Source organism: Tachyglossus aculeatus, chromosome X1 (assembly GCF_015852505.1).
Source record: "Tachyglossus aculeatus isolate mTacAcu1 chromosome X1, mTacAcu1.pri, whole genome shotgun sequence".
NCBI classification, from domain to species: Eukaryota; Metazoa; Chordata; class Mammalia; order Monotremata; family Tachyglossidae; genus Tachyglossus; species Tachyglossus aculeatus.
Window position 1 is genome coordinate 30479886 of NC_052101.1, and position 18369 is coordinate 30498254.

The 18369-nt window shown below is 50.6% G+C and overlaps 3 protein-coding genes across 3 annotated transcripts in view; 1 reads left to right on the plus strand and 2 right to left on the minus strand.

The window, feature by feature from the left end:
• PTTG1 (PTTG1 regulator of sister chromatid separation, securin) lies at nucleotides 1-6698 on the minus strand. The gene is made up of 6 exons (XM_038740039.1): nucleotides 6557-6698; nucleotides 4885-4986; nucleotides 4172-4356; nucleotides 3042-3135; nucleotides 1635-1787; nucleotides 1-143 (listed from the first exon to the last, which is right to left on the minus strand). Exons 2-6 carry the CDS (start codon nucleotides 4973-4975, stop codon nucleotides 61-63), a joined length of 606 nt encoding a protein of 201 aa, XP_038595967.1. The 5' UTR covers nucleotides 4976-4986; nucleotides 6557-6698; the 3' UTR covers nucleotides 1-60.
• Nucleotides 6575-18369, minus strand: part of LOC119949838 (basic proline-rich protein-like) — a 12277-nt gene continuing 482 nt past the window's right edge. Inside the window, exons 2-10 of the mRNA XM_038771678.1 lie at nucleotides 15875-16155; nucleotides 14999-15381; nucleotides 14111-14521; nucleotides 13652-13952; nucleotides 13203-13481; nucleotides 12666-13010; nucleotides 12219-12493; nucleotides 9204-9358; nucleotides 6575-6753 (exon numbers count right to left, since the gene is read on the minus strand). Of these exons, the coding sequence (XP_038627606.1) occupies nucleotides 6575-6753; nucleotides 9204-9358; nucleotides 12219-12493; nucleotides 12666-13010; nucleotides 13203-13481; nucleotides 13652-13952; nucleotides 14111-14521; nucleotides 14999-15381; nucleotides 15875-16155 (2609 nt within the window). The remainder of the gene's footprint in view (nucleotides 6754-9203; nucleotides 9359-12218; nucleotides 12494-12665; nucleotides 13011-13202; nucleotides 13482-13651; nucleotides 13953-14110; nucleotides 14522-14998; nucleotides 15382-15874; nucleotides 16156-18369) is intronic.
• The window catches only part of SLU7 (SLU7 homolog, splicing factor), a 20580-nt gene continuing 14515 nt past the window's right edge, over nucleotides 12305-18369 (plus strand). The window contains exon 1 of the mRNA XM_038740336.1: nucleotides 12305-12323. The gene's annotated coding sequence lies outside the window, so the exon portion shown is untranslated. The remainder of the gene's footprint in view (nucleotides 12324-18369) is intronic.

The window sequence follows — 18369 nt, forward strand, 5'->3', positions numbered from 1 at the left end:
TATAAGCCAATATAGTCTTTATTTCTAAAATTATTATAAACTGTTTCAGCAATAAGATATTTAAATATTTAAGTCATAACATACAGGTGGCAAATCCATATCATCCATTGTTGAGAGAAGGCTTGAAGTTGATCTCAGCAGAGCTAAAAGAGAAAGTTTCAAGTTTTAGGCTTCTGCAGGGTAGAAGAAATTATGACTTATGAACTTAGAACTTGCACAATCTGGGCATCATTTCTGACTCTGCACACTGTAAGCACTCAAAAGATTTTTTTTAAGGTATTTGTTGAGCACTTACTATCTGCCAAGCACTGTATTAAGTGCTGGGGTAAATACATGATAATCAGGTGTGCTCTGCACACAGTAAGCACTCAATAAATATGATTGAATGAATAAACAGACATTCCCTGCCCACAATGAGCTTAACAGTCTGGTGGGGAGACACAGACATCAATACAAATAAGGTTACAGATACATACATAAGTCTTATGAAAGCAGGCTCCTTCCCTGACCAGTGTCTGTGATTAACAATAACAAAAAGTACCCAAAAAGACAACCTATATCCCTAGACAGTTATTCTGTATCAGTTGTTTTATCTTCAATTTGGTTTCAGTGAACTTTGCATACTTGATTCTTCACTACACAGTACAAAATTCTTCTGGACATTTTAGTTGCCAAAACGGCTGATCTCTTTTCTAGTAACTGATTTGGCACCTCAGATGGGGGTATGTTTGGCTGGGCAATGTCATACTCCCTCAAAAAAAAAAGAAAAAGAAAAAAAGTCTCCTCTGTATAATGATCCAATGGCCAACGTAGCCCAGCATTTACAGGCAGAACTGGCTGATGCTCACAGATTTAAGAGGAATTGAAAGCACTGGTTTCAGCTAAGTAGTCACTGATATTTTAGCAAGCAAAGTCCTGAATGGCTTGGAAGTTGGTCAGAATGGGCAGCAGCTGTCAGGAGGACTGGGGTTCTATGGGAGGACAAAGCAGGGCCTTGGAAAAGGCTAAAATACAATTTCTCTCCCAGGAAGATGTGTGCAGAAAAGATCAAGTCAATCAATAGCATTTATTGAGCCCTTACTGTATACACAGTACTGTACTAAGAACTTGGGAGTGTACAATACAGAGTTGGCAGACATCCCCTGCCCACAGTGACCTTACAGTCTAGAGGGGAAGACAGACAATATAAATAAATGACAGATAAGCATATAAAGTAAGTGCTTTGGGGCTGAGGGTGGGTGAATATCAAGTGATCAGACTCAAGTGCATTAGTGACACAAAAATGAGAGGAAGTCAGAGAAAAGAGGGCTTAATCTGGGAAGATTATGATGGCCCAAAGCAGGGTCTGAGGTAAAACTATTGGGGCAGAGCTGTAGAACTATTAGCCTTGGTTGGATGGGGCAATTTTTGCTAATGCTACCTTGATGCTTAATTTCAGAAGACAGATTTTTTTTGTTAAATTATTTCAAGATACTCCTTACCTCACGCCAGTGTCTCTGAGGAATCACCTCAGTATTTTAACTTGAGTCTTGAAGTCAGTGTAGCTCTAGAGAGACTTGCTGAACAGTTCTTCCAGAGAAAGGTATTGAATGTCTTTCCCAATGGTTCTTAACAAGATAAAGACCGTAACTTACCAGCCTCCCAAGACAGAGGGGACAACTTCACAGGTGAAGGGGCCAGATCATCACAGTTTTCATGATTTTCCTTGTCAAGGATCAGAAGAGGTACACCAGTCAAGGGCAGATGTGCAAGTCGGTGTTCTTCAGGTACTTCAAAACTTTCAAAATCTAATAGAGAGAAGCGGTCAAGTTCAGGAAAGGCAGCAGTTAGTCAAATTCCCCATAAAGGTTCTGTGTGTGTGTTCCTCTTTCTCGAATGTTTTGTTTAAATCGGTTAAAAGTCTAGAAAATTGTTCTTTCTCCCATCAACAATGTAGGCTATGGAAATTTTCCTGGTTCACCATCCTCAGGGAGTAGCCAAATGACTTGCCGAGGACCAGTGGTAATTTACACAGTTTTGACACATTATACCAGTGTGCCATGTTGTTTTTAGGTCCCAGGTTCACATTTTTCTCCAATATTGGCACACTCAGTGATAAATGTTTTAGCCTGTTAAGAATAGGTAGTTTAAGCAGATTCAAGCCAATGGGCAAACATTTTATCAAGAAACCTATTTTGTTCTGATAGCAAGATCCTGAGGGAATAAGACAAATGTTTTCCAAAATATTCTCTCATCACTTTCTTGCAAGAAGCATTCTATTTTAAAGATTTAAAAAGCTATTTAATGTGAACTAGCATAACTTTCAGCTTAAACTTCCACATTTACTCCAGTATTTCGACTTTTTGACTGTCACATTAGAAGCATTGAGCCATGTCTACATTATCAAGTGGAATAAGTTGTGGGGGAGCCTGTAATAATAGAAATAATAATAATGGTGGCATTTGTTAAGCGCTTACTATGTGCCAAGCACTGTTTTAAGTGCTGGGGTTGAGGGGGGGATACAAGGGGATCAAGGTTGTCCCACGTGGGGCTCACAGTCCGTCCCCATTTTACAGATGAGGGAACTGCGGCCCAGAGAAGTTAAGTGACTTGCCCAAGGTCATACAGCTGACAAGTGGTGAAGCCTGGATTCGAACCCATGACCTCTGACTCCCAAGCCTGTGCTCTTTCCACTGAGCTACACTGTTTCTCTGTGGATCTACTGTCACCAACTTTTCCAGAGGCAGTTTAGACAACTGCGTCCTCAGAAAATTGCTTCTCCACTCCACCACCCAGCAAAAAACAAAAAAGTTATCTTGTAAAATCAAAATGAAAACTGAGGTGAGCTGCTTTTCCCAGACCACAGGGTGAAACAGCCAGATTCCCAGGGGATAGGGGCTAGGGAGAATCAGTTAGAGCTCTCAAGCAGTGATGAGCAAATATCCATTTACTGCCACTACTCATTTCTCATATGACTTCAGCAGCACAGACATCCTGTCACATTTTTTTAGTTATGGTGATGTAAGACATGAAGGGTTGGGGAGGTTGCAGGATCCACTAACCAAGGGGATCGAAGGAATATAGCTTTTCTATTTCTGGGTAAGTTTCATTTGAGACTGGAACACAATTTTCAACCTCAGCAGTTTTTTCTGTTATCTAGGCAGAACCAAGAAAAAAAGAAAAAAGATTAGAAAAGTCTACCAAGTTGACCAAGAAAGTTATTAGACGGGCACCATTATTCTTAAATTAATAGCAAACGCAATGCTGTACCAGGCCAGACCGATGGTCCAGTTAACCTGGTATTCTGTCTCCATAGCGGCAGTAAAGAATGTTTGCTGCCATTCCTCACTATCCAGACCCAGAAACCCATGAGTGCTGAGTTGAGCAGATCACAGGTGACCAATTTGGACAAAAGTGGAGTCGTCGCCTTTTGTTTTGCCCACAGGAGAGAAGTAACTCCATTATTCATTCATTCAATCATATTTATTGAGCGCTTACTGTGTGCAGAGCACTGTACTAAGCGCTTGGGAAGTACAAGTTGGCAACATATAAAGACGGTCCCTACCCAACAGTGGGCTCAGTCTACAATAGGCATTAGGCATTCACAATATGCCCGTTGTGACATATCTATTCAGCCATGCTCTTGTGACTTTAGGCAAGAGGGCAGGTCTCAGGGGGCGGTTGAAGTGGGCCAGCAGCAGGGAAATTATGGCTGTGAGCCCTTCCATTCCCTCACAAATCAGCAATCCCATTAAAGTAGCCGCCTCTTTAAACTGTGCCCCTCACTCCCTCCGCAAAAAAAAAAAAAAAAAGAAAGAATTATTTATTTATTTATTTATTTAAAATCAAGCCTGGGGCAGTTCAGGAATCCAGAACCAAAGCTCCTGGCCTTGATTTAGGAAGTAGCACCATCATCCTCATCAGTATGGTATTTGTTAAAAAACTTACTCTGTGTCAAGCAATCTACTGGGGGAGATTCAGGATAATCAAGACAAACAGTTCCCCTCCCACATAGAGCACACAGTCTAAGAAGGAGGAAGGACAGGTATGTAATCCTCATTTTGGAGCCGAGGTGCAAAAAAGTGACTTGCCCAAGGTCACACTGCAGGCAAGTGGCAGAGCCAGGATTAGGGGATTAGGTCCTCTGACTCCCAAGCCTGCTCTTTCCACTAGTCCACTCTGAAGGACTTACCTTGTTAATGGGGATCGGTTGATCTTTCTGTTTGAAGGGCTCCTTTTTCTTCCCTGTTGTTTCCAGAGTCCTGTTCACGTTTCCCAGAGCCTTTCTAACGGATTTAGGTGGAGCTGGAGTTGTAGCAAAAACTTTACCCGTCTTTGAATTTGAAGTCTGGCATCTTTCAGATAGGGATTTGATCGCTTAAGAAAGAGAGGCACTGTTAAAATTCCAGATCCAAAGTAATGAAATTTTGAAGTAGCCCACCAATATTGGTGACAACCCTAAAATAACATCATAAATAAAGGTCTCCAACTTTTACCAGTATTATAGAAATAAGCATCAATTGCCTGAAAGTGCAATACTAGCATTGTGGATTATAGATGGCTTCGCTTAAAAAAAAAAATACTACTTTCTCCAGCAGATTTCCTTCCCATCTCAAGTTCTGATCCTATGGCCATTTGCACAGATGTATCTAGGGATCCTTTCTCCTAATCATCCCACTGAAAGGGAGCTAAGCTAAAAAGTGAGATTTCGATTAAAGATGTTTGATAGAAATTGGAGGTAAGAGGTTATGCAGAAAACATGAAGAGGTCACACAGGACACAAAGGACACGTTCTGGAAAAGTAGAGAGATCATTACCACCTGAACTTTTCAGTGAACAAGTGGTTCTTGGTAGACAGACCCCGGTTGTATAGTGACGGTCTTCATTCCCAGGTGCCTCACTTACAAGACACAGAGCCCAGCTTCAGTCGATCCTTAGGAGCCACACGAGCGTCGACTCCGCCATTCTCTTTATCCACAAAGGTCAGCGTTGCCATTTTCAATTCCTCTGAGAGGTGGGGGAAGACAAGGACCAAGAGTGACAGTTAAAGCAATGCTCAGTGTTTACTCAGCATCCTGTATTCCCATCTAGAATTAACAGTGTTTACTGGGCATCTTATATGTTGAGTACTATGTGAAGTGGAGACAAACATATCCATACAACTTTTGAGCATAAGAGTAGGAACTTAAGTGAGTAAAAACCAAACAAAACATGTTTACAAGTGCTGAGGATGGCATGTACAGGGTTGGGGAAGAAGGCAGATGGTATGCAATAGGTCTTTGGGACAGGGGCAGAAGAGTGACAAGAGCAAGGGAATAGGTGGCTTGCTTGAAAATCATTTTTTGAGCACTTACTGTTGCAGAGCACTGCACTAAGTGCTTGGGAGCGTACAATAAAACAGAGTTGGTAGAGCTGTTCCCTGCCCATAACAAGCCTACAATCTAGAGGGAAGGAAAGGAATGGAATGGGGCTAGGATGTTGCAGGAGAAAAATACAGTTATATAGAAGGGAATTAGCCGATACCGGAGGGCAGGAGCTTGTGTTTTATACAAAACCAAGAGATCTGAAGTGAGTTATGTGCTCTGATTGGACTCCCCCAAGTGTTTAGTGCTTTGCACACACACTAAGTGCTCAATAAATACGACTGAATAAATGATTGGCACTTTGGAATGAGGGTGCTTGGAACTCCATCTAACAGACTGCGGGCAGACAGATGGTTAGGGCAACTCTGAAAGACAGTCCAGGTGAGAGCAGGGTAAACAGGTAGTCTATTTTGCTCCCAGATCTGATAAGGCAAGTCACAATCTATATCTCTGCAACTCTATAAGTACCTTCTATTGATTGATATCTGTAAAGAAATACTAGTTACCAGGCCCATGGGTACCTATGGATTAGGTGGGGGTACGTATTCCAACCCACTTCTCCCTTCTATTAGCGGTCATGCTATCCACCTACCACATTCCCCTTGGACCAGAATGGCGTGGACTGGGGCTGAGGAAAAAAGGGGGAGAGAACCTGTCTCAGGGGGCCAAGACAGAGCCACAGTGAATCCCGGATCCCTTGGCCGTGATGGCTATCAACCCTAAGCACAACCTGTGCCCACGTGGGACAGTGACCCAAGCCACAACGCTGCTCTGGGTACCTGGGGCTCGGATTTTCAGACTGTGAGCCCACTGTTGGGTAGGGACTGTCTCTATATGTTGCCAACTTGTACTTCCCAAGCGCTTAGTACAGTGCTCTGCACACAGTAAGCACTCAAAAATACGATTGATGATGATGATGATTGGGTACACTAAAGAGACACTGGTCTCTAGCCAGATTAGTGTTTCAACCAAAACGGGGATTGCACGGGTTAAGATGCAGGAGCAGTCCTATGAAATGGTGGGGGGGGAAGACTGTGGGATTTTGAAACTGATCAAACACATAAGATGAATGAGGAAAGGATCAGGGATGAGACTACAGATATTCAAGGTCTTGGATTTGCCTATTTACTTCTTCAGGCTGCTCCTCCCTGACTTGCATTTTAGCCACTTATAAAAAAAAATACAAAAAACAACAGCATTGATTAAGTGCTTACCCTGTGTGGAGCACCGTGCTAAACGCTTGGGAGAAAACTGCCTTTTCCCATTGGTAGCGCCCAGTCGGGCCCAAACCGGGATTTGGGACAAACGAAGAGGCTGACGGCGCTCAGGAAACACTCGCAGAGGATAATCTTGCACCTGCCCGGGACAAAATTGAGGATGAAGACTGCAGTATCACCCACTGGTGCCTGCCCTGGACGGGAACAAAGGAATCAGAAACCCTTCCAGAGGCCCCCCAGCCTAGGCCAGCACTCATCATCAATCGTATTTATTGAGCACTTACTGTGTGCAGAGCACTGTACTAAGCGCTTGGGAAGTACAAATTGGCAACATATAGAGACAGTCCCTACCCAACAGTGGGCTCACAGTCTGAAAGTCTCAGTCTCAGGGCAGGGGCGCCTCTTCCACTCCTACTCCCCCCCCTTAATCGTATTTATTGAGCGCTTACTGTGTGCAGAGCACTGTACTAAGCGCTTGGGAAGTACAAGTACAAACAGTACTATTTATAGAGCGCTTGCTGTGTGCAAAGCGCTCCCAGATGCACTCAATCAGTAGCACTTACTGAGCGCTTACTGCGTGCAGAGCACTGCCAAATGCACTCAATAACATTTATTGAGCGTTTACTGTGTGCAGTGCATTCAACTAAGCGCTTGAGAGTCATTCATTCAATCGTATTTATTGAGCGCTTACTACATGCAGAGCACTGTACTAAGCGCTTGGGAAGTCCAAGCTGACCCAACAACAGGTTCACAGTCTAGAAGGGGGAGACAGACAACAAAAACATGTAGAGAAGCAACGTGGCTCAGAGGAAAAAGCATGGGCTTGGGAGTCAGAGGTCATGGGTTCAAATCCCAGCTCCACCGCTTGTCAGCTGTGTGACTTTGGGTAAGTCACTTAACTTCTCTGTGCCTCAGTTACCTCATCTGTAAAATGGGGATTAAGATTGTGAGCCCCACATGGGACAACCTGATCACTTTGTATCCTCCCCAGTGCTTAGAACTTCGCACATAGTATAAGTGCTTAACAAATACCAAAATTATTATGATGATGTAGACAGGTGTCAAAACCGTCAGAATAAATAGAATTATAGTTACAGGCCCATCACGTGGTTGGGTAGGGACCACCTCTATCTGTTGCCGACTTGGACTTCCCAAGCGCGACTCCACCGCTTGTCTGCTGTGTGACTTTGGGCAAGTCACTTAACTTCTCTGTGCCTGTTACCTCATCTGTAAAATGGGGATTAAGACTGTGAGCCCCACGAGGGACAACCCTATCACCTTGTATCCCCCCAGCGCTTAGAACAGTGCTTTGCACGTAGAAAGTGCTTAACAAATGCCATCATTATTATTATTATAAATACGACTGAATGAATCATTAACAAAATAGAGTAGTAAATCCGTACAAGTAAAATAGAGTAATAAATCCGTACAAATATATACAAGTGCTGTGGGGAGGGGACGGAGGTGAGGCAGAGCGGGGATGGGGAGGAGGAGAGGAAAAAGGGGGCTCGGTCTGGGAAGGCCTCCACCAGCACAGAGTCGGGAAACCCGTTTCCCTAGTCCCGGGAAAGCGCCTCCCGGGGGGAAAGAAAGAAGCGGGGGGGGGGGGGGGGGGGGGAGGAAGCGGGGGGGGGGAGGAAAGGGGGGGAGGAAAGGGGGGGGAGGAAAGGGGGGGGGAAGGAAAGGAGGGGGAAAAGGAAAGGAGGGGGGAAAAGGAAAGGGGGGGGGAAAAGGAAAGGGGGGGGGGAAAGGAAAGGAGGGGGGAAAGGAAAGGGGGGGGAAAAAGGAGGGGGGGAAAAAGGAGGGGGGGAAAAAGGAGGGGGGGAAAAGGAGGGGGGGAAAAAGGAGGGGGGGAAAAGGAGGGGGGGGGAAAAGGAGGGGGGGGAAAAGGAGGGGGGGAAAAGGAAGGGGGGGAAAAGGAGGGGGGGAAAAAGGAGGGGGGGAAAAAGGAGGGGGGGGGAAAAGGAGGGGGGGAAAAGGAAAGGAGGGGGGAAAGGAAAGGGGGGGAAAGGAAAGGGGGGGAAAGGAAAGGGGGGGGAAGGGGGGAAGGAGAGGAGGAGGGAAAGGAGAGGAGGGGGGAAAAGGAGAGGAGGGGGGAAAGGAGAGGAGGGGGGAAAGCAGAGGAGGGGGGAGGAGGGGGGAGGGGGGAGGAGGGGGGAGGAGGGGGAGGGGAGAGGAGGGGGAGGGAAGTGGGGGAAAGGAGGGGGGAGGGGAAAGGAAGGGGGAGGGGAAAGGAAGGGGGGAGGGGAAAGGAAGTGGGGGAAAGGGAAAGGAAGGGGGGGGAAGGGAAAGGAAGGGGGGAAGGGAAAGGAGGGGGGAAAAGAAAAATAATAATAATAATGGTATTTGTTAAGCGCTTACTATGTGCAAAGCACCATTCTAAGCGCTGGGGGGAACACAAGGAGATGAGGTTGTCCCATGTGGGGCTCACAGTCTTAATCCCCATTTTACAGATGAGGGAACTGAGGCCCAGAGCGGTGAAGTGACTCGCCCAAGGTCACCCAGCAGATACGTGGGGGAGGCGGGATTCGACCCCATGACCTCTGGCTCCCAAGCCCGGGCTCTTTCCACTGAGCCACGCGGCTTCGGAGGCGGGAGAAAGAAAGAAGGGGGAAAGAAAAAGGGGGTCGCCTCACTCACTCACCCGGCGCCCGGCTGCCGCCGGCCCAACCGCCGCCGGTGGCGTTTAAAGCCCAACTCGCTTCCCCATTGGTTCCCCGACGCCCAGGTGGGCGGGGCCCTCCCGGAGAGCCAATGAGGGGCAAGAACGGCCGGAGGGCGCGCCCCCTGGCGGCCGCACTGCCCCACACGCTCCCGAGCCCGCGGGGAGGCGGGGTGGAGGGCGGCGCGCGCAGGGGGAGGCCGGGGAGTTAACAAGAATAATAAAAAGAACAATGATGATAGTATCTGTTAAGCTCTTACTATGTGCAAAGCACTGTTCAAAGCGCTGGGGGGACACAAGGTCATCAGGTTGTCCCACGGCGGGGGCCCACAGTCTTAATCCCCGTTTGACAGATGAGGGAACTGAGGCACGGAGAAGTGAAGTGACTCAATCAATCAATCGTATGTATTGAGCGCTTACTGCGTGCAGAGCACTGGACTAAGCGCTTGGGAAGTACAAGTTGGCAGTATATAAAGACAGTCCCTACCCAACAGCGGGCTCACAGTCTGAAAGGGGGGGACGGAGAACAAAACCAAACATACTAACAAAATAAAATAAATAGAATAGATATGTACAAGTGAAATAGAGTAATAAATATGTGCAGACATATCTGGATATGTACAAGTAAAATAAATAGAGTAATAAATATGTGCAGACATATATACAGGTGCTGTGGGGAAGGGAAGGACTCGCCCAAAATCACACAGCTGACAATTGGCGGAGCGGGAATTTGAACCCATGACCTCCGACTCCAAAGCCCGTGCTCTTCTCCACTGAGCCACGCTGCTTCTCTACACTGGGAGTCCCATTTGGGTCTATATGTACATAGTTATTACCCTGTTTATTTTATTAATGATGTGTAGATAGCTATAATTCTATTTATTCTGATGGTAATAATAATGATGACATCTGCTAAGCGCTTACTATGTGCAAAGCACTGTTTTAAGCGCTGGGAGGTTACAGGGTGATCAGGTTGTCCCATCTGGGGCTCACAATCTTAATCTCCATTTTACAAATAAGGTAACTGAGGCCCAGAGAAGTGAAGTGACTTGCCCAAAGTCACACAGCTAAGTGGCGGAGTAGGGATTAGAACCCATAATAATAATAATAATAATAATAATAATAATAACAATAATAATAATAATAATAATAATGGTATTTGTTAAGTGCTTACTATGCGCAAAGCACTGTTCCAAACGCCGGGGGGATACAGGGTGATCAGGTTGTTCCATCTGGGCTCACAATCTTAATCTCCATTTTACAAATAACAGGCCCAGAGAAGTGAAGTGACTTGCCCAAAGTCACACAGCTGACAAGTGGCGGAGTCAGGATTAGAACCCATAATAATGATAATAATAATAATAATGGCATTTATTAAGCGCTTACTATGTGCAAAGCACTGTTCTAAGCGCTGGGGGGGTTACAGGGTGATCAGGTTGTCCCTCACAATCTTAATCTCCATTTTACAAATAAAATAACAGGCCCAGAGAAGTGAAGTGACTTGCCCAAAGTCACACAGCTGACAAGTGGCAGAGTCGGGCTTAGAACCCATAACAATGATAATAATAATAATAATAATAATAATAATAATAATATTTGTTAAGCGCTTACTATGTGCAAAGCACTGTTCTAAACGCCGGGGGGATACAGGGTGATCAGGTTGTCCCATCTGGGCTCACAATCTTAATCTCCATTTTACAAATAAAATAACAGGCCCAGAGAAGTGAAGTGACTTGCCCAAAGTCACACAGCTGACAAGTGGCGGAGTCGGGATTAGAACCCATAATAATAATAATAATAATGGCATTTATTAAGCACTTACTATGTGCAAAGCACTGTTCTAAACGCCGGGGGGATACAGGGTGATCTGGAGCTCACAATCTTAATCTCCATTTTACAGATGAGATAACAGGCACAGAGAAGTGAAGTGACATGCCCTAAGTCACACAGCTGACCAGTGGTGGAGTCGGGATTAGAACCCATAATAATAATAATAATAATAATAATAATAATAATAATAATAATAGCATTTGTTAAGCGCTATGTGCAAAGCACCGTTCTAAGCGCCGGGGGGGATACAGGGTGATCAGGTTGTCCCATCTGGGGCTCACAATCTTAATCTCCATTTTACAAATAAGATAACAGGCCCAGAGAAGTGAAGTGACTTGCCCAAAGTCACACAGCTGACAAGTGGCGGAGTCGGGATTAGAACCCATAATAATAATAATAATAATAATAATGGCATTTATTAAGCGCTTACTATGTGCAAAGCACTGTTCTAAGCACCGGGGGGGATACAGGGTGATCAGGTTGTCCCACAGGGGGCTCACAATCTTAACCTCCATTTTACAAATAAAATAACAGGCCCAGAGAAGTGAAGTGACTTGCCCAAAGTCACACAGCTGACAAGTGGCGGAGTCGGGATTAGAACCCATAAGAATAATAATAATAATAATAATAATGGCATTTATTAAGCACTTACAATGTGCAAAGCACTGTTCTAAGCGCTGGGGGTATACAGGGTGATCAAGTTGTCCCATTTGGGGCTCACAATCTTAATCTCCATTTTACAAATAAAATAACAGGCCCAGAGAAGTGAAGCGACTTGCCCAAAGTCACACAGCTGACAAGTGGCGGAGTCGGGATTAGAACCCATAATAATAATAATAATAATGGCATTTATTAAGCGCTTACTATGTGCAAAGCACTGTTCTAAGCGCTGGGGGGGTTACAAGGTGATCAGGTTGTCCCACAGGGGGCTCACAATCTTAATCCCCATTTTACAGATGAGGGAACAGGCCCGGCGCTCAATAAATACGATTGAATGACTGAATGAATGAATGAAAGCCAACGGCTCCGCCCGCGCCCCTCCCCTCGCCCCCTCTCCCTGCCCCCGCCCCGCGGCCGCAATGGCTTGTGGGTGTGACGCGGAGTATCCCGGATGTAAACGCCGCGGAGTATCCCGGATGTAAACGCCGCGGGTCGGGGCAGCCTGACTTCCGGTTGCGCTCCGGGAGCTGCCTGAGGGGCGGGCTGCCGGACGCCCCAGTGCCCCGTCCCCTTTCTGGTTGTGATTGTGGTTTTGGCGGCGGTGTTGTTGCGGTAAGTGACCCCGGCGCGGTCGGAGGGTCGGACCGGGCCCGCTTAGGGCCGTGTGTCGGGGTGGGGAACCGGGACGGGCTCCCTGGGGCAGAGAGCCTGTCGGCGGACGGGCGGACGGGAGGGGGCGCCGGCGAGCCGCAGCCGCGGACGACGGCGGCTCTCCCTGGGGGCTGCCGACGGCCGGGCGGCCGGGAGGGGGCGCCGGCGAGCCGCAGCAGCGGAGCCCACTATTGGGTAGGGACTGTCTCTATTTGTTGCCAACCTGTACTTCCCAAGCGCTTAGTACAGTGTTCTGCACAGAGTAAGCGTTCAGTAAATACGATTGATTGATTGATTGACGACTGCAGCTCTCCCTGGGGCTGCCGACGGCCGGGCGGCCGGGAGGGGGCGCCGGCGAGCCGCAGCTGCGGACGACGGCAGCTCTCCCTGGGGCAGAGAGCCTGCCGGCGGCCGGGCGGGGGCGCTGGCGAGCAGCTCTCCCTGGGGCAGAGAGCCTGCCGGCGAGCCGCAGCTGCGGACGACGGCAGCTCTCCCTGGGGCCTGCCGGCGGCCGGGAGGGGGCGCCGGCGAGCCGCAGCTGCGGACGACGGGAGCTCTCCCTGGGGCATAGAGCCTGCCGACGGCCGGGCGGACGGGAGGGGGCGCCGGCGAGCCGCAGCCGCGGACGACGGCAGCTCTCCCTGGGGGCTGCCGACGCCCGGGCGGCCGGGAGGGGGCGCCGGCGACCCGCAGCAGCGGAGCCCACTATTGGGTAGGGACTGTCTATATGTTGCCAACTTGTACTTCCCAAGCGCTTAGAACAGTGCTCTGCACAGAGTAAGCGCTCAATAAATACGATTGATTGATTGATTGACGACTGTAGCCCTCCCTGGGGGCTGCCGACGCCCGGGCGGCCGGGAGGGGGTGCCGGCGAGCCGCAGCTGCGGACGACGGCAGCTCTCCTTGGGGCAGAGAGCCTGCCAGCGGCCGGGCGGGGGCGCTGGCGAGCAGCTCTCCCTGGGGCAGAGAGCCTGTCGGCGGCCGGGCGGCCGGGAGGGGGCGCCGGCGAGCCGCAGCATTGGACGACGGCAGCTCTCCCTGGGGGCTGCCGACGCCCGGGCGGCCGGGAGGGGGCGCCGGCGAGCCGCAGCCGCGGACGACGGCAGCTCTCCCTGGGGGCTGCCGACGGCCGGGCGGCCGGGAGGGGGCGCCGGCGAGCCGCAGCGGCGGAGCCCACTGTTGGGTGGGGACTGTCTATATGTTGCCAACTTGTACTTCCCAAGCGCTTAGAACAGTGTTCTGCACAGAGTAAGCGCTCAATAAATACGATTGATTGATTGATTGACGACTGCAGCCCTTCCTGGGGGCTGCCGACGCCCGGGCGGCCGGGAGGGGGCGCCGGCGAGCCGCAGCTGCGGACGACGGCAGCTCTCCTTGGGGCAGAGAGCCTGCCGGCGGCCGGGCGGGGGCGCTGGCGAGCAGCTCTCCCTGGGGCAGAGAGCCTGCCGGCGGCCGGGCGGCCGGGAGGGGGCGCCGGCGAGCCGCAGCATTGGACGACGGCAGCTCTCCCTGGGGGCTGCCGACGCCCGGGCGGCCGGGAGGGGGCGCCGGCGAGCCGCAGCTGCGGACAACGGCAGCTCTTCCTGGGGGCTACCGGTTGGCCGGAAGGGGGCGCCAGCGAGCCGCAGCAGCGGAGCCCGCTATTGGGTAGGAACTGTATATGTTGCCAACTTGTACTTCCCAAGCGCATAGTACAGTGCTCTGCACAGAGTAAGCGTTCAATAAATACGATTGATTGATTGATTGACGACTGCAGCTCTCCCTGGGGGCTGCCGGCGGCCGGGCGGCCGGGAGGGGGCGCCGGCGAGCCGCAGCTGCGGACGACGGCAGCTCTCCTTGGGGCAGAGAGCCTGCCGGCGGCCGGGAGGGGGCGCCGGCGAGCTGCAGCTGCGGGCGACGCCAGCTCTCCCTGAGGGCAGAGAGCCTGCGGGCGGGCGGCCGGGCGGGGGCGCTGGCGAGCAGCTCTCCCTGGGGCAGAGAGCCTGCCGGCGGCCGGGAGGGGGCGCCGGCGAGCCGCAGCTGCGGACGACGGCAGCTCTCCCTGGGACAGAAAGCCTGCGGGCGGCCGGGCGGGGGCGCTGGCGAGCAGCTCTCCTTGGGGCAGAAAGCCTGCCGGCGGCCGAGCCGCAGCAGCGGACGACTGCAGCTTTCCCTGGGGGCTGCCGAGGCCGGGCGGCCGGGAGGGGGCGCCGGCGAGCCGCAGCAGCGGAGCCCACTATTGGGTAGGGACTGTCTCTATATGTTGCCAACTTGTAATAATAATAATAGTAATAATTGGCATTTATTAAGCGCTTACAATGTGCAAAGCACTGTTCTAAGCTCTGGGGAGGATACAGGGTGATCAGGTTGTCCCACGTGGGGCTCACAGTCTTAATCCCCATTTTACAGATGAGGTAACTGAGGCCCAGAGAAGTTAAGTGACTTGCCCAAGATCACACAGCAGACATGTGGCGGAGTCGGGATTCGAACCCAGACCTCTGACTCCAAAGCCCGGGCTCTTTCCACTGAGCCACGCTGCTTCGCTGTACTTGTACTTGTACTTCCCAAGCGCTTAGTACAGTGTTCTGCACAGAGTAAGCGTTCAGTAAATACGATTGATTGATTGACGACTGCAGCTCTCCCTGGGGGCTGCCGACAGCCGGGCGGCCGGGAGGGGGCGCCGGCGAGCCGCAGCTGCGGACGACGGCAGCTCTCCCTGGGGCAGAGAGCCTGCCGGCGGCCGGGAGGGGGCGCTGGCGAGCGGCTCTCCCTGAGGGAAAAGAGCCTGCGGCCGGCCGGCCGGGGGCGCTGGCGAGCAGCTCTCCCTGGGGCAGAGAGACTGCCGGCGGCCGGGCGGCCGGGAGGGGGCGCCGGCGAGCCGCAGCTGCGGATGACGGCAGCTCTCCCTGGGGCAGAAAGCCTGCGGGCGGCCGGGCGGGGGCGCTGGCGACCAGCTCTCCTTGGGGCAGAAGGCCTGCCGGTGGCCGGGCGGGGGCGCCAGCGAGCCGCAGCAGGGGACGACTGCAGCTCTCCCTGGGGGCTGCCGAGGCCGGGCGGCCGGGAGGGGGCGCCGGCGAGCCGCAGCAGCGGAGCCCACTATTGGGTAGGGACTGTCTATATGTTGCCAACTTGTAATAATAATAATAATAATAATAATAATAATAATAATAATAATAATAATAATAACAACAACAACAACAGGCATTTGTTAAGCATTTACTATGTGCAAAGCACTGTTCTAAGCGCTGGGGAGGATACAGGGTGATCAGGTTGTCCCACGTGGGGCTCACAGTCTTAATCCCCATTTTGCAGATGAGGTAACTGAGGCCCAGAGAAGTTAAGTGACTTGCCCAAGATCACACAGCAGACATGTGGCGGAGTTGGGATTCGAACCCATGACCTCTGACTCCAAAGCCCGTGCTCTTTCCACTGAGCAACGCTGCTTCTCTGTACTTGTACTTCCCAAGCGCTTAGTACAGTGCTGTGCACAGAGTAAGCGCTCAATAAATACGATTGATTGATTGATTGACGACGCTCTCCCTGGGGGCTGCCGGCGCCCGGGCGGCCGGGAGGGGGCGCTGGCGAGCCGCAGCTGCGGACAACGGCAGCTCTCTCTGGGGCAGAGAGCCTGCCGGCGGCCGGGAGGGGGCGCTGGCGAGCAGCTCTCCCTGGGGCAGAGAGCCTGCCGGCGGCCGGGCGGGGGCGCTGGCGAGCAGCTCTCCCTGGAGCAGAGAGCCTGCCGGGCGGCCTGAAGGGGGCGCTGACGAGCAGCTCTCCCTGGGGCAGAGAGCCTGCTGGCGGCCGGGCGGGGGCGCTGACGAGCAAGACCCCGGGCTTTGGAGTCAGAGGTCATGGGTTCGAATCCCGCTCCACCTCCTTCATTCATTCAATCATATTTATTGAGCACTTACTGTGTGCAGAGCACTGGACTAAGCGACTGGGAAGTAATAATAATAATAAAAAATAATGGCATTTGTTAAGCACTTACTATGTGCAAAGCACTGTTCTCAGCGCTGGGGGGATACAAGGTGATCAGGTTGTCCCACGTGGGGCTCACAGACTTAATCGCCATTTTACAGATGAGGTCACTGAGGCACAGAGAATCAATCATATTTATTGAGCGCTTACTGTGTGCAGAGCACTGTGCTAAGCGCTTGGGAAGTCCAAGTTGGCAACATATAGAGACAGTCCCTACCCAACAGTGGGTTCACAGTCTAGAAGGGGGAGACAGACAACAAAACATATTAACAAAGTGAAATAAATGGAATAGATATGTACAAGTAAAATAAATAGAGTAATAAACATGTGCAAACATACGTACACATATGTACATATACACAGGATATACATATATACAGAGAAGTTAAGTGGCTTGCCCAAGGTCACACAGCTGACAAGTGGCAGAGCCGGGATTCGAACCCATGACCTCTGACTCCCAAGCCCTCGCTCTTTCCACTGAGCCACGCTGCTTCCCCAATTGGCAGCATCTAGAGACGGTCCCTACCCAACAGCGGGCTCACAGTCTAGAAGACTGAGCCTCTTGTCAGCTGTGGGACCTTGGGCAAGTCACTTCACTTCTCTGGGCCTCAGTCACCTCATCTGTAAAATGGGGATGAAGACTGTGACCGCCCCCCCGTGGGCCAACCCGACCACCTTATAACCTCCCCAATGCTTAGAACAGTGCTCTGCACATAGTAAGCGCTTGGTAAATGCCATTGTTATTATTGTTAATCCCGACTCCGCCACTTGTCAGCTGGGTGACTTTGGGCAAGGCACTTGGCTTCTCTGGGCCTCAGTTCCCTCATCTGTAAAATGAGGATGGGGTAGGGACTGTCTCTATATTTTGCCAACTTGTACTTCCCAAGCGCTTAGTACAGTGCTCTGCACACAGTAAGCGCTCAATAAATACGATTGATGATGATGAGGAGGAGGAGGATGAAAACTGTAAACCCTCCATGGGACAACCCGATCACCCTGTAATCTCCCCAGAGTTTAGAATGGTGCTTGGCACTTAGTAGGCGCTTAATAAATGCCATTATTATTATTATTATTATTATCATTATTAATCCCGACTCCGCCACTTGTCAGCTGGGTGACTTTGGGCAAGTCACGTGGCTTCTCTGGGCCTCAGTTCCCTCATCTGTAAAATGGGGATGAAGACTGTGAGCCCCCCGTGGGACAACTCGATCACCTTGTAATCTCCCCAGCGCTTAGAATGGTGCTTGGCACATAGTACGTGCTTAATAAATGCCATTGTTATTATTATTATTATTATTAATCCCGACTCCGCCACTTGTCAGCTGGGTGACTTTGGGCAAGTCATGTGGCTTCTCTGGGCCTCCATTCCCTCATCTGTAAAATGGGGATGAAGACTGTGAGCCCCCCGTGGGACAACTCGAACACCTTGTAATCTCCCCAGCACTTAGAATGGTGCTTGGCACATAGCAAATGCTTAATAAATGTCATCATTATTATTATTATTATCATTATTAATCCCGACTCCACCACTTGTCAGCTGGGTGACTTTGGGCAAGTCACTTTACTTCTCTGGGCCCCAGTTACCTCATCTGCAAAATGGGGATCGAGAATGTAAGCCCCATTTCTAGACTGTGAGCCCACTGTTGCGTAGGGACTGTCTCTATATGTTGCCAACTTGTACTTCCCAGGCGCTTAGTACAGTGCTCTGCACACAGTAAGCGCTCAATAAATACGATTGATTGATTGATATGGGACATCCTGTTTACCTTATACCACCACCACCCCGGTGCTTAGAACATACTAAGTACCTAATAAATACCACTGTTATTATTTTTAATCCCGACTCCGCCACTTGTCAGCTGGGTGACTTTGGGCAAGTCACTTCACTGGGCCTCAGTTACCTCCTCTGGAAACTGGGGATCGAGCCTGTGAGCCCCACATGGGACAACCTGATCACCTTGTATCCTCACACACACACACCCCGGCACTTAGAACAGTGCTTGGCACGTAGTAAGTGCCTAATAAATTGTTATTATTATTATTATTATTA